This window comes from Rutilus rutilus, assembly GCF_951802725.1.
Source record: "Rutilus rutilus genome assembly, chromosome: 10".
Taxonomy (NCBI): domain Eukaryota; kingdom Metazoa; phylum Chordata; class Actinopteri; order Cypriniformes; family Leuciscidae; genus Rutilus; species Rutilus rutilus.
In genome coordinates this window covers 21,486,302-21,501,469 of record NC_140215.1, presented here as the reverse complement: position 1 = coordinate 21,501,469, position 15,168 = coordinate 21,486,302, and the positions used below count along the sequence as shown (strand labels likewise).

At 37.8% G+C, this 15,168-nt stretch overlaps 1 protein-coding gene across 1 annotated transcript; it reads left to right on the top strand.

The window, feature by feature from the left end:
• The first annotated feature begins 221 nt into the window (after positions 1-221).
• trim45 (tripartite motif containing 45) lies at positions 222-14,106 on the top strand. Its single transcript, XM_084422435.1, has 6 exons — positions 222-859; positions 2,530-3,281; positions 11,799-11,928; positions 12,721-12,835; positions 12,952-13,078; positions 13,226-14,106. Exons 1-6 carry the CDS (start codon positions 387-389, stop codon positions 13,375-13,377), a joined length of 1,749 nt encoding a protein of 582 aa, XP_084278561.1. The 5' UTR covers positions 222-386; the 3' UTR covers positions 13,378-14,106.
• The last annotated feature ends 1,062 nt before the right edge of the window (positions 14,107-15,168 follow it).

Here is a 15,168-nt window from a genome sequence, read left to right as displayed (position 1 = left end):
ACACACACACACACCCACCTGCAGTTTTCAAATAAGCCCGAAGGACTTGATTAGCTGATCAAGCGTGTTTAATTAGGGTTGAAGCTTAACTCTGCAGGGCTGTAGTAGCCCTCCAGGAACTGAGTTTGACACCCCTGGATGGGGACTGTCTAAAAAAGGTCATATTTCAGGCCACGCCCCCAAACGTGAACGCATAACATGATTGGATGGCGAGGCACGTTCTCAAATAACATGAGCGAAAAAGTTAACTCTCAGAGAGTTTGGTCTGAGCTGCATTTTTTTTTTTTTTGTAAATGCTATCAAAACCAGACTACTGCTGTCGCATCATATTTTGTTTTTGAATAAGCGCGAGTTTTAATAAAAGCCTCATAAAAGTAACAACTACGATGTCATTTTGCAAAGATCGATTAGTTCAAGAAGAAAAGCGAGAAACAGTCTTGAGTGAAAGCAATGGGGACACTGGAAAGAAGTCCAGAGCGGTCTGTGGCGTTTGTAATCGGATGTATCGAGACCCTAAAATCTTGCCTTGCTTGCACACTTTCTGTGCGGACTGCGTTCGCCAGCTCGAGCCGTTTTCTGTGCGTCGCGTGAACGGGGAACGACGCTCGCCTGAAGATGACACGCACGGGCACGACTCTGGGTCCACGATCCTGTGTCCTGAGTGCGATTCAGAGGTGAATCTGCCGCCATCGGGTGTGGATGGGCTGACCACTGATCATCTCGCGCTGGACGAGGTTTTCACGGAGACCCTGCTAGTGGACAGCAGCGTTTTGTGCGACTTGTGCAGCGACAGTGACGCGGGGAAGCGCTGTGAGGTGTGCTGTGTCAACCTATGCGACTTCTGCAGTCAGGCCCACAGGTCAGTTTATCACGGACTGAGAAGAAATATAAAGTCATTTATTCACCCTCATGTCGTTTCATAAGCCACTTTATTCCTTGAACACAAATGGAGATGTTAAAGGGATAGTTCACCCCCCCAAAATGAAAATAGTCATTATTTGCTCACCCTCATGTTCCAACCTGTATTTCTTTGTTTAAAATTTTGAGAGCCTAACAAGTTTGGTTATCATTGACTTCCATTGTATGAACAAAAAAACACTTCCCAACATTTCTCAAAATATATAAAGCATTCTAAATATAATATTGAGTAGCCTACAATCATTATTTTTTAAATACTTTTTCAAAGTGGTGTATTTTGACACTGTGATATGTCAGTCTACTGTATAATAAATATTACAAAGGTTATGCTTCCACTTCAGCTATTGAACATGTTGTTATAAAAAAAACAACAAAAAAAAACAATACCTGCCCATGCGAATATGCCGCCTACTTCTTTATAGTAGGTGAAAGACAGTGTGTGATACGAGCAGGATACGAGTCGTATATCTGAATTCTATGGAAGTTTGTTTGTCTGTAGCGGAAACAAGCTTCCATAGAATTCATAGTATTCGTAAAACAGTTGGTGAAAATGACCTACTACTTCAGGCAAGATTCTAGAGTGTGCATCTGATGAACATTTTACCATCCCATGAGGCAACGGGATAGGAGTAACAGACGCAACAGACACTAGTCACATAACAATGAATCAGGATTACATTCAAACTACACAAATACTATATAATATGTGCTTATTATTCATAGAGTATGGTTTCATAACATTTAAAGAGGATGACCAGATTAGACTTTTAGGTTAGGGTCAAAGGTCAAGACCTATGGTTATTCAGATGTAACATTACACCTTGAATGGTCAAAAATGGCTGTCCCAAAGATATGTCCTGTGTGAACACCCCCAAACGCATTCTCTGCTTTGTCATTTAAACGGCCATTGCAAAATGGTGTGTTCAAGTTCTCTTGCGAAGTTTGTTTACAGAAATTGGTAAGTGATAATTATGATGCCAGAGGTGCTTTCAAAACAATATGGGCGGATCAAGATGACGATGCACGTTTTCTGCAAAAAAATAATAAAGCAAGAACTTTACTTCTACTATATGATGAAGAATGCACATAATGTGTTTTTTCTTTCTTTTTGTGTAATAAACTGAATTGAACTGAAATTCCTAATATTATTAACAATAATTGTACATTAACAAAATGTTTTCTATTAAAACAACAAAAAAGACTGTATTGTAGCACAGAGTGCATGTAAGTGCATTTATTCAGCAACCACAAATTGTGACCATTAAAATGATTAATCATGTTATATATATTCTATCGTAACTGTTTAACAACAGTACTGTATTTTGTACACTATTGTGCATGCATGCAACTTAACTAGTTTTATTGTAAATGAGGGAAAAAATCAATCATTTCATTCTAATTACAAATTTACTGTCAATACAGATGCTTCATTCTTTGATTCCACCATGTTTTCTCTCTGTAATGCCCTGAAACTCTGGGCTTAAAGAAAATCCAGGGATTTCCACTCGAAATGACAAATTTGTGGTGGCGTTCATGAGCATTCAACTCATAAATACGATCTTTCTATTATGACTTGAATGCAAACTCCTCTAATGTGTATCTTCCTTCCAGGAGACAAAAGAGGACCTCCTCTCACTCTATCCAAAGCCTACAGGAGCTGAAATCCCAGGGTCGTCTCACTAGACCCGTCCTGTGCTCGCTGCATCCTGGTCAGGAGTTACGGCTCTTCTGCGAGCCATGTGACCTCACTGTGTGCCTGGAGTGTGCGGCCACCTTTCACCGTGACCACCACTGCAGCCCTGCCCATGAGGTCATCAGTCGCCATGGAGATCGCATCAAGGATTTGGTCGTCAGGAGCTTGAGGCCTCGTCTTGCTCGTCTGGAGGATTCAATGAGATGCGTGGACACATCCCAAGAGGCTTTGCGGGCACGGACTGACACGTTGGCGGGTGAGATTCGGGCGTTTGCTCGGAGTTATGCCAACGCTGTGGAGGCACATTGCTGTTCGCTGCTGCGGTCACTGGAGGACTTGAAATTGCAACGCAGGAACCAACTCCATCTGCAGAAGGCTCAACTGCAGCAAGCCTTGTCTGACGTCCGTGGTGGAGTGGACTTTGCAGAACGCCTGCTCACGTGCGGTTCAGACGCCGAAATCCTCAGTGCCAAAGGAGTTACTATGAGGAGATTGATGAACCTTGTAGAGTCAGGATACGACCCACACCCAACGACGATCGCCCAAGATAATGCCAGCAGCATCTGTTTTCTTCCTCAGGAGAGTGCTGGGGAGATTGAGGGATTTCCTGTGGTTGGAGTTATACATGCCAAGACTTTGGATCCCAGCAAGTGCACTATCCAGGGAGAAGGTGAGAGTAGGTCTGGGCCATTTAAACACATCGCCAGGGTTCTGCCAATAGTGGGCACTCGTGCAACGTAAGCAATGACATACATCCGCGTGAACGAGACAGAGAGAAGTTAGTGGGGGAAGGGCATAAAAAAGGGGACTTAAACGCAGCCCTGGTGTAGAGAGACAAAGTGCTTGTTGCTGGAATCATATCGCATGGTTAGGACATGGTTTAAAGGTAGGCTACAATATGTAATTTTTTTTGCTTTAAAAATAGCAAAAACCACTATATCTATGTTATATATATATATTTTTTTTTAGTTGTGTACTTGCATTATCCCGACTGTTTCCAACAACTTTCAAACCAGGAGAAATTTGTAATTTAATTCGAAGACACGTACCGTTTCTTTATTTCCGTTTTGTCGCCGTCAATGGCGTCATATCCGCGTTCTCCCTGGTTTCCGCTCATACTGCCATAGCAACCAGAGACCTCTGATAGTAACCAAGGCGACAGACGTGGACCACTGTGTAGTTCGCAATGTCTATTTGCACGCTGTTGTTGTTTCGTTCAAACATTATGGACCATGGCAAGCAGACTTTGGATAAAAAAGGAGAACTAAAACGAGAATTAATATCAGCGCGGTGTTTTCGAGATGCCGAGAGCTCCCATAGATAGTATATAAACGAGAGCTCCACGTCCGAGACTTCGAGTGCTCCTACATGTACTTTATTAAACAGGTGAGCACATTTACATAAAACTAATCAATGTTATATAGTTCAACAATGATAAAATGTTAGAATATGATCTGTATGTTATTCTAATGTTGGTCTAGCTTACTGCTAGTCTCATACAGACAAACTAACACATACATTTCAACACACTCAAATGCAGTTTAGTGTGATAGTGTAATGTTAGACCAAGTGAAACAGCGCTGCGTTACCTCACAAGTTTAATTTGTCTAATAAACTGACCTGTGAGTAATAATTCTGCACTTGCGTGTAGTTCGGTAGAATGAAATGTCCATATTCCTTTTTTTTTTTTTTTTTTTTTTTTTTTTATTATTGTTTTTTTTTTATTACAAAGTAAAATAACAAGACAAGCTTCAAACCCCCCACCTACCTCCCCATGCATTCATACCACAACCACAATCATCCACACATGACAAGAAAGCAAAATAAAAGGAAGCACAAAGCAAACAAAATTAATAACATAAGAAAATTAAAAATAAAATAAATTAATACTACTGGTCGAAAAAATCAATAAACAAAAAAACACAATAGAATTAGCAAAACAATTATGCCATAACACCAACAGCAGCTGTTTTTAACAGCACCTTTAAAAAAAAACGTACGCCTAATATTTATATCTCTAACTCAAATAAGCAGACATTCCATTTATTTTCATGCTCAGTTATTCTATTGTTATTTGTTGCAATAATTGTTTCTAGCATATATTGATAACACACTCTATTCTTAAAGTGTTTTATACATAAATTTGATAAAGTTTTAGCTTTAAAAATAAAAATTTTACCCATCAAAATAATCATATTCAAAAAATGTATACATTTACCCTCAAAGACACATAACAAAATATTCTGAGGTGTGATTTGCAAAACAATATCCATAGACCTTAACCATAACTGTATACTGACCCAAAACCTAGCCACATGTGGGCAAAAATAAAACAAATGCATCAGGTCCTCCTCCTCATCCCCACAGAACCTGCAACAGGGATCCTTTTCTATCTGCCATTTAAACAGAGATTTTTTTGTTGCAATAATATTATAAAAGATTTTAAGTTGAAATATTCTGGAATATGAATCGATTGTAGTTCTATAAATTGTTCTAAAATAATCTTTCCACAAAATTGGATCATTAAATTCATCTTCCCAAAACAGGCAGGTTCTGTGTGGAAAAAGTGCAGTGCCCGTGATATTTAAATTCCAAATATATATTATTTTATTTATCTTTACACCAGACAACCATTTAAGGCATCTTATTGGTGGGAGACAAACCATTAATTTATTCTTCTATTCTTCTTTTCACTTCTTTTCATGCAGTTTCACTTTCCAAGTTTTAGGAATTGCAGAAATCAGCTGGTTGAATTGTAACTGATTGAGAGAAATGCTAAAAACATTTCTCAAATTTTCATAAGAAATAAAATCTCCAGATAAATCTAAAAGGTCATTAACAAAAATTAACCCATTTTTGACACATTCCTCCCACAACAATGGCTTGTCTCCAACCGTAATATTTGAATTCATCCATAGCAACTGTGTCTGAATATCTTGAATTGTATCTGGAGGGTAGTACTGGAAATTCAACCAAGCTTTCACAGGGTGGCCGCGGGTCCTTAAAAAGTCTTAAAATGTCTTAAATAAAGTTTTCCTAATAAAAGGCCTTAAAAAGTATTAAAATGTCTTAAATTCAGATTCGATAGGTCTTAAATATTTCTGGTCACGTTACCGCTAAAATTTCTCCAGTCTGACGGACCTAATGTCCGTCAAATAACCAGTGAAGCATCGAATCGCGAGAATGATTCAGATTTTATTACATAAACAGCTATTGATAATGATAATGTAGGCTTTTTCTGGTAACGCTCTTTCGTTATTTCAAATGTAGGCGCGTTGCGCGTGGCAAGCGCGCTCATAATGTAAAGAGACGCCGGCGCGACCACAACATTGCCCAACATCAAATGGCAAACGTAAAATGCAAGCGGAACGAAACTGCTCGTTATTGTGTGGTTGAAGGACCGTTTATCAGTTTGGACCAGTGCAGCGCGAGCCGATCGTGATCATGCGACACTACTACACAGCGCTAATAAGAGATGCAGTAAAGAAAGCATTTGAATTCGCCACAGAACTGACAGAAGTTATAACATCGCTGCGAGATCTAGTGAGTAGCATTCATATTTCTCCGTTATTAACGGATCAAACAGCGCTGACGTGGAAACCTGGAAGAAACATTGTGCCATGAATGAACTATCCAGTGTCCACAGATCAGCAACATTCACCATGGATTTACTGTAGTAACACTACTAACTGCAACCATGGGCGTTTGGCAGGAATAGTAGGCTATAATGCCTTCAAGTAACATTACGTCGGTTTTATTTTGACATTATGAATACAATTGCTGCCCTCAAATGTTAATCTGAACTAAAATAAACCTTTGTTGATAACTACTAGCCTACAATATGACATTTCATTTTTTCCAAGGAGCTGTTTTGTTTTATATGCTCCTAAGAAGAGTCAATTATAGCTCTAGAATTGCTCAAAGTAAAAAAAATATCATACTTTATTATGTTAGTTTTAATATAAAAAAGAATAAAAAATTTAAATCAAGGAAATTTCTCTGGCATTTATTTCTTTATGCTGTATCAAAAACGTACCGTACCAAACCGAACCATGACACAAGTGTATCGTATCGAACTGAACCGTGAATTTTGTGAACCGTTACACCCCTAATATATACGCATGTAATATAATGTGTATTTCCATCACAGGTTTGGTCTTAAATTTCATTCAAAGTGGCATTAAAAAGGTCTTAAAAAGTCTTAAATTTAACTTGTTCATATCTGTAGACACCCTGTTTCAGTGCATCTTTGAAGAAAGTTGATAACTCTTTTAAACTATTTTGAAATATTTTATCAATATGTATTGCTTTTAATTGGTAAAAAGGAAATATATTATTTGAGAAAAAGGAAAAGGCTGAATATAATCTCTGGCTTGTGATCCATTGTTTGTTGTGATAAATTTTAGCAACCCAGGAGGCTTTCAAGGAACAATCCATTATTCGAAGATTTTTCAAATTCAGTCCGCCGTTATCATAAGAATTATATAAATACTGCCTTTTAATTTTATCTGGTTTATTGTTCCATATAAATTTAAACATTTTTTGTTCAAAATGTTTGAAGAACTTCATACTAGGTGAAGGAAGAAGCATTAGTAAATGGGCAAATTGTGGAATTACTAATGTATTAATCAGAGTTACTTTTCCTTGAATTGTCAGAGAGTTCCCCCTCCAAGGTTGTAAAATTCTATCTGCCCTTTCCATCCTTCTCTCATAATTGAATTTAACAATTTCTTTAAAGTTGTCAGGTAGATGAATCCCTAATAAACTAACGTCTCCATTAATCCATTTAACAGGAACAGAACTGTTTAAAATAAAATTTGTGTCTTTTAATATCCCAATTCTCAAAATGTTACATTTCGTAAAATTAGGTTTCAAACCAGATATTTTTGAAAACGTATTTAATTCCCTTATTAGTCCTTCCAAAGTGGATTGTGTTGGTTTTATAAAAAAGACTGCATCATCAGCATACATTGTTAACTTAATCTCTTTACCATTTGGAAATAGACCTGATATATCTGGATTGTTCCTAATTTTAATAGCCAGAATTTCAATACATAAAATAAAGAGATACGGTGACAAAGGACACCCTTGACGGACTCCTTGCATTAATAAAAATGTGTCTGATATATGACCGTTATTAATCACTCGACTAACTGGTTGATTATAAAGAGTTTCAAACCACTGTATTAAGTTTTTCCCAAAATTAAAAAAGATAAGACATTGTTTTATGAACTTCCATTGAACTTTATCAAACGCCTTTTCAAAATCAGCAATAAACAATAATCCTGGTTCCTGATGGTTCCCATAAAAATGTATAGTGTCCAGTATTTGTCTCAAGTTATCTCCAATAAATCTCCCCTTAATAAAACCTGCTTGATTGTTGTTTATAACATCTCCAATTATATTTTTTATTCTTAAAGCAATACATTTAGATAGAATACGAGTATCACAACAGAGCAGGGTCAATGGACGCCAATTTTTTAACCATTTTGGATCTTTATATTTCCCATCAGGATTTTGTTTTAAGAGTATTGAGATAACTCCCTCTCTTTGTGAATTAGATAAAATACCTTGTTGAAATGAATAGTTGAAGGATTATAATAAGGGTTTTTTAATTTCTGTAAAAAAAATCTTATACTTATACCATATTCCTTTTGTATCCGCGGGACTCGCGTCGCGTGTGGAGCTGATAGCTGTCTCTTAGCAATCCCGAACTGCTTAATATCACAGTCATGATAAAACATCAACGTATTTACTCATCCATAAACATTATTAGATCGGTCGGCTTGACGTTGACGACAAGATCCATAATTCTTAGCAAATGTTGCGTCATCAAACTACGCCTTTGTTATTGTAAGAGGCTAGCGACCCCTAGTGGCAATTTTTTTTACATATTGTACGTTTAAGAGATTTAGAACCACTTACATAGAGGAAGACCTCAGCCTTAAAGGAATAGTTCACCTGTTAATGAAATTTCCACCTGGAAATTGTCAGTTGTTAATGTTATTCCAAACTTTTAGGACTTTCTTTACTCAAAGAAGCACCAGAGAAATGTTGCGCTGTTCTGATCGCTCTTTCCATGCAATTGGAATTCCATACAAGGTATGAGAACTGATACTTTCAAGCTTCAGTAATGACACACAAGCACCATTAAAGTACATAAAAACCATATGAAAGTGTGATGAACTGATTTAAAATAAAATTTAACTTCTGCAACTAGATTATAGTCAACTGGATCAGCTGATTTATTGAAAAGTCATTCACAAATCAGATGTGGCTAAGGAGATTGCAGTCAAGATTTCCATTTAATAATGATTACAATTTTGGTAGATTTCTCACACAAGCTATCATTTGGCTTTAAAAGACTTAAATATGAAATGAACCACTTTTATTTATTTTAAAAAAAAATGGGGGGGGGGGGGGGGGGTCATTTTGGAGCTTGACAGTGCCATTTCCTTTTAACTTTCATTATATTATTATTATTCATTAAATATTTTTCAAAAATGTATGTTCCACAGAAGAGTGTCATAAAGGTTTGAAATGAGTAAATAAATGACAGAATTTAAATATTTTTGTTAACTGCTTCTTTTAAAGTGAAATCTGATATAAAACTGTAAGTACATTTATGTACTCCTCTCCCCCTGAATTGGGTCATTATTCCGTTTTGAATCATGAATGAGGTTACTCAGGACACTGTGGTAACATGCTGTAGTAGAGTTTGGTTTCGTGACTTTACTGTGGAATCTTAAGCTCTTTGTCAAACACATGACGGTTCAGTGCACATTCCTCAGAAGCCATAGTTCAGATGAAATTTGATGAAAGTTTTCTGTCTAACAAGATCTGAAGTCTGAAACAGAGACTTAAGATCCACATTTGTTCCACACACAGATGTACATACTGTACACAAGTGCACACAACAAAAGGCCTAGGGCATGACACTGGGATAAATAGCAGACAACATTCCTGGATACTATGACAACAACTCAACCTTTTTATGAACTGGTCTGGTCTGGTGCTCCTGGAGTGTAAAAGGGTCACTTATCCAGCTCTGTCCCAGCATGCCACATGCAGGTTCACCTCAGGAGGACAATATACTGCTGCTTGCCTGTATTTTGATATTGATATTTATCACAATATTAATTTATTGTGTTTGTTCACAATTAAAGAATTCAGTTATTTATTTTAACTATGATTTATAACTAATTTACACTCACCTAAAGGATTATTAGGAACACCATACTAAATACTGTGTTTGACCCCCTTTCGCCTTCAGAACTGCCTTAATTCTACATGGCATTGATTCAACAAGGTGCTGAAAGCATTCTTTAGAAATGTTGGCCCATATTGATAGGATAGCATCTTGCAGTTGATGGAGATTTGTGGGATGCACATCCAGGGCACGAAGCTCCCGTTCCACTACATCCCAAAGATGCTCTATTGGGTTGAGATCTGGTGACTGTGGGGGCCATTTTAGTACAGTGAACTCATTGTCATGTTCAAGAAACCAATTTGAAATGATTCAAGCTTTGTGACATGGTGCATTATCCTGCTGGAAGTAGCCATCAGAGGATGGGTACATGGTGGTCATAAAGGGATGGACATGGTCAGAAACAATGCTCAGGTAGGCCGTGGCATTTAAACGATGCCCAATTGGCACTAAGGGGCCTAAAGTGTGCTAAGAAAACATCCCCCACACCATTACACCACCACCACCAGCCTGCACAGTGGTAACAAGGCATGATGGATCCATGTTCTCATTCTGTTTACGCCAAATTCTGACTCTACCATCTGAATGTCTCAACAGAAATCGAGACTCATCAGACCAGGCAACATTTTTCCAGTCTTCAACTGTCCAATTTTGGTGAGCTCGTGCAAATTGTAGCCTCTTTTTCCTATTTGTAGTGCAGATGAGTGGTACCCGGTGGGGTCTTCTGCTGTTGAAGCCCATCCGCCTCAAGGTTGTGCGTGTTGTGGCTTCACAAATGCTTTGCTGCATACCTCGGTTGTAACAAGTGGTTATTTCAGTCAAAGTTGCTCTTCTATCAGCTTGAATCAGTCGGCCCATTCTCCTCTGACCTCTAGCATCAACAAGGCATTTTTGCCCACAGGACTGCCGCATACTGGATGTTTTTCCCTTTTCACACCATTCTTTGTAAACCCTAGAAATGGTTGTGCGTGAAAATCCCAGTAACTGAGCAGATTGGGAAATACTCAGACCGGCCCGTCTGGCACCAACAACCATGCCACGCTCAAAATTGCTTAAATCACCTTTCTTTCCCATTCTGACATTCAGTTTGGAGTTCAGGAGATTGTCTTGACCAGGACCACACCCCAAATGCATTGAAGCAACTGCCATGTGATTGGTTGATTAGATAATTGCATTAATGAGAAATTGAACAGGTGTTCCTAATAATCCTTTAGGTGAGTGTATATCAACTTCAACAATTAAATGAAGGTTTTAAAATGTAATAAAATGAAAATATAACAATTCATTTATAACAAAATATTGCATTATTTTTGTCAAATAAGATTCTGCACAACAACTGTATAAATTTAAAACGGATGAAATGTCTTGGGTTTTCTGATATTCCTTAGAAATACTTATATTATTATTATTATTACTTTGAGAAGTACATTTAAGTATGCTGTAGTGATAGCCTATATTTCTGTCATAATTTCTTGAAGTTAAACCGAACTTTTATTTTGACGGTTTGTTGCGAAGATCTTTGTTTCAGTGTGTATTTGACCATAGTTTTTTTTTTCTCCAATGAAACGGTGAAAAGCACGAAACCGCGCCGTTCATTCACACAGCGACACGCAGAAAAAAACACACATTATAAATCTAATTCAGTTGTCTTTCCTAAAGTTGGGATGGAATGAAAATGTTCCCAATATATTTTCTAAATTAATCTTTTTTTTTTTTTTTTTTTTTTTTACCTCGTAATTTTTAATCAAAATATCAGAAGTGTGATTTTCCGATGAAATTACAGACTTATCCTATAATTTATATGGCTTAAATCCCCACCCCTTTCCTCGCGATCGACTGCAAGCTCTGCCTTCATCCAATTAACAGCTAGTTTTTCTTTTCGAGAATTTGTTTCACTCAGATGTACGTCATTGCTTCCGTTGCATAGCCTGCGTCCACTCACATGTGTCTGTCCTGTCCACATGTGTGAATAACTCCCAGGTGTGGAGCGAGGTCGTGAAGGCCAGCGGGACGAGTTCACTCTGGTTTGCAGGGACTCCTCTGGAGAGCAGATGGGCCGCGGTGGAGACCCTGTGCTGGTCAGCATAGTGCACAAGGACAGGAAGGACTGGTGAGTACACAGGGAAAATGAAGTGTGACAGTAGAGTCACTAAAGTCTTTATGGCTGAATCATATTTGCTAATGCTTACAGATTCTACTCATAACTACCAATACACATGCCATTTTATCAAATGGAATTTTTTTTGTTCTGCTTGTTCATAAATAAATGAATGTTTTAGTTTTTATCACTTTATAATATTTCAGTTTTTATTACTTGATATTTAGGCCTGAATTAATGAATATAATTATATAATAAGTAATAAACTAAATGTGATGCTTATTTTTCAGTCATGCATAAAGGAAACAAGTAAGAATGAGATTTCTGTAATGGTAATAATAAACTGAATGTGTTTTAAATTCACAATAACAAAGCTTGCAGGCAAATAAAGGATAAAATAAGACATTTGAGTTAAAATACTGCACATTATCAGCATCTGAGATCAAATCGTTGCATTATTTAGTGTAAGAAATGACAGATTGCATCGACCCAGATTCCACTCCAAGATAGGTGGTTGAATGCGCTCATTTCCAAAAATGGCTTAATTATCATATAGAAGTAGAACAGTCAACAGAACCAACCCTAAGAACCATCTCCGACAATAGGGTGTCTAACTTCGTACAAAAGGAGCAACTTCATTTACATTAGGGGTGGTAAACTGTAACAGGATTTGAGTTTAGGATGTTTAGGGTTCATTCTGACAGACTGTCACTGCTACGCTGCAATAAAAGTTCTTCAATCTCCTCATCATTTTTTTCTCACCTCAGACTGTGACTCCTCTTTTTCCTCTCTGTGGCATTACAGCTCTGTGGAGGTGTCTGTGGTGGATAACAGTGACGGCTCCTATGGTGTGTCCTACACCCCTGCTGAAGCAGGTCTTTACTCTGTGTGGGTCTGTGTTAAAGCACAGCACGTCCAGGTAACTGTGCAGTTAAACCAAAACACGTGTCTAAAAATAACAACAACATCATTGGCCAGCTTTGAAGGAATATCAGTGATGCTGGGACTGACATTCCAACAATCTGTGTTTTCCAGGGATCACCTTTCGCGCTAAATGTGAAGAGGAAGTTCAGACGTCACCGTGGCGTATTCCATTGCTGTTCCTTCTGCTCTAGTGGGGGCGATAAAGAGGCACGCTGTGGCTGCACAGGGACCATGCCAGGTACTGTAGCACAAAAAATGGTTTTAATATAATATTTATTTAATCACATTAAAGGGAATGTGTGTGTGTGTGTGTGTGTGTGTGTGTGTGTGTGTGTGTGTGTGTGTGTGTGTGTGTGTGTGTGTGTGTGTGCGTGCGCACACTTAGGAGGGTTTCAGGGTTGTGGACATGGTCATAAAGGACACCCCGGTAAGCCCCACTGGTCATGTTGTGGAAGCGTGGTGGAGACTTCAGAGTGTATTCTACATAACCTGGGCAGCGTTTCTCCTCGTGGACATCTCCGGACTGTGGAGCTCTGAGACAACCAGCAAATATCCTCTGTCTGATCAAATTTGTACCATGAACTCATAAACCATTAACCAGTCAACATATAAAGCACAAATTCACATTGTGCCTCTCGTGTTGCCTTTATTCATACAGTGTAATTCTCATTGTTTTGAAAGATTAGACTTTTTAGGGTGTCCATAATTTGGGTGTTGATTTTTCTTTTCAGCAGTGCCAATATTTATTGTGTCCCTTAATCATGGCAGATAAACAGCAACTTAAATTGTGTCTGTTCTGTTTTTCAAAGTGCCAACACTAATACTTTTGTATCAGTATTATAAATATTTAAGAGCTAGTGTTATATTTACACATTCAGAACTACTGTATTTAGGGCCCGAGCACCGATGGTGAGAGGACCCTCTTGGAATTGCTCTGTTTTTTTTGTTCACTGTAAATATTTTTTATCCATAATTTGATCATAATTAGCATTTGACAAAAACATTTTAGAAATGTCTGTGGATATTTTTGTTAATGTCTGTGGTATTGTTTTATGCTCTTTTTTTATCATAATCATCATGTTTCCTTTGATAATACTCTTTTATATAGACAATGTGGTTTGTATTATTATAATGGTTTATTTTTATACATGCGCATGACTCGATTTCAAAGACTGCGTTTGTTATATGCATCCCATTACATTTGAGCTGTCTTTGTATATGTTGTACTGGTACCTTGGATTAAACTACTCTTACCTCTCCACTCTCAGATTGTGAGTATGTTTGTTTGTGCTAATGTGATCTGTTTTGCATAGTGTATATTCTGTGTAGTGAGGTCTATAAAACACGTGTCGTGACAAATAAAAGGTCTTTATTACTTAAATACCTACTTTAGTTCTCACCACCATGTGGTTTACCTTGCTTATTGAGCAAAATATAATTTGAATCAATGCAGTTATTTGATTTGTCGTTTTCATTTGTGCTGACTTAGAGCACAGACTTTGAGAAAAGGATTAAAACTCAATCTGTTAAAGGGATACTCCACTTTTTTCGGAAATATGCTCATTTTACATCTCCCCCAGAGTTAAACAGTTGAGTTTTACCGTTTTAGAATCCATTCAGCCGAACTCCGGGTCTGACGGTACCACTTTTAGCATAGCTTAGCACAGATCATTGATTCTGATGAGTCCAGTAGCATTTCTTTCAAAATGACCAAAGAGTTTCAATATTTTTCCTATTTAAAACTTGACTCTTCTGTAGTTAAACCGTGTACTAAGATCGACGGAAAATGAAAAGTTGCGATTTTCTAAGCCTATATGACTAGGAACTACTCTCATTCCGGCGTAATAATCAAGGAACTGTGCGGCTGTACCATGAGTGCAGCAGGCGTAATGATATGATGCAGCGCCTGAAAATAGGTCTAATAGGTTAGACAAACTTAGTCCCGGTCACGTTGGAAGAAGTTACCGAGCTGGGGACTATTTTCAGGCGCTGCGTCATATCATTACGCCTGCTGGACTCATGGTACAGCCACACAGTTCCTTGATTATTACGCTGGAATGAGAGTAGTTCCTAGTCATATAGGCTTAGAAAATCGCAACTTTTCATTTTCCGTCGATCTTAGTACACGGTTTAACTACAGAAGAGTCAAGTTTTAAATAGGAAAAATATTGAAACTCTTTGGTCATTTTGAAAGAAATGCTACTGGACTCATCAGAATCAATGATCTGTGCTAAGCTATGCTAAAAGTGGTAACGTCAGACCCGGAGTTCGGCTGAATGGATTCTAAAACGGTAAAACTCATCTGTTTAACTCTGGGGGAGTTGTAAA

Excerpts from the sequence above, each read along its gene's own strand:
- trim45 (XM_084422435.1), top strand. The coding sequence starts at position 387 with ATGTCATTTTGCAAAGATCGATTAGTTCAAGAAGAAAAGCGAGAAACA. Across the intron at positions 3,282-11,798 it reads GTGCACTATCCAGGGAGAAG|GTGTGGAGCGAGGTCGTGAA; the intron begins GTGAGAGTAGGT and ends AATAACTCCCAG. Across the intron at positions 13,079-13,225 it reads CTGCACAGGGACCATGCCAG|GAGGGTTTCAGGGTTGTGGA; the intron begins GTACTGTAGCAC and ends GCGCACACTTAG.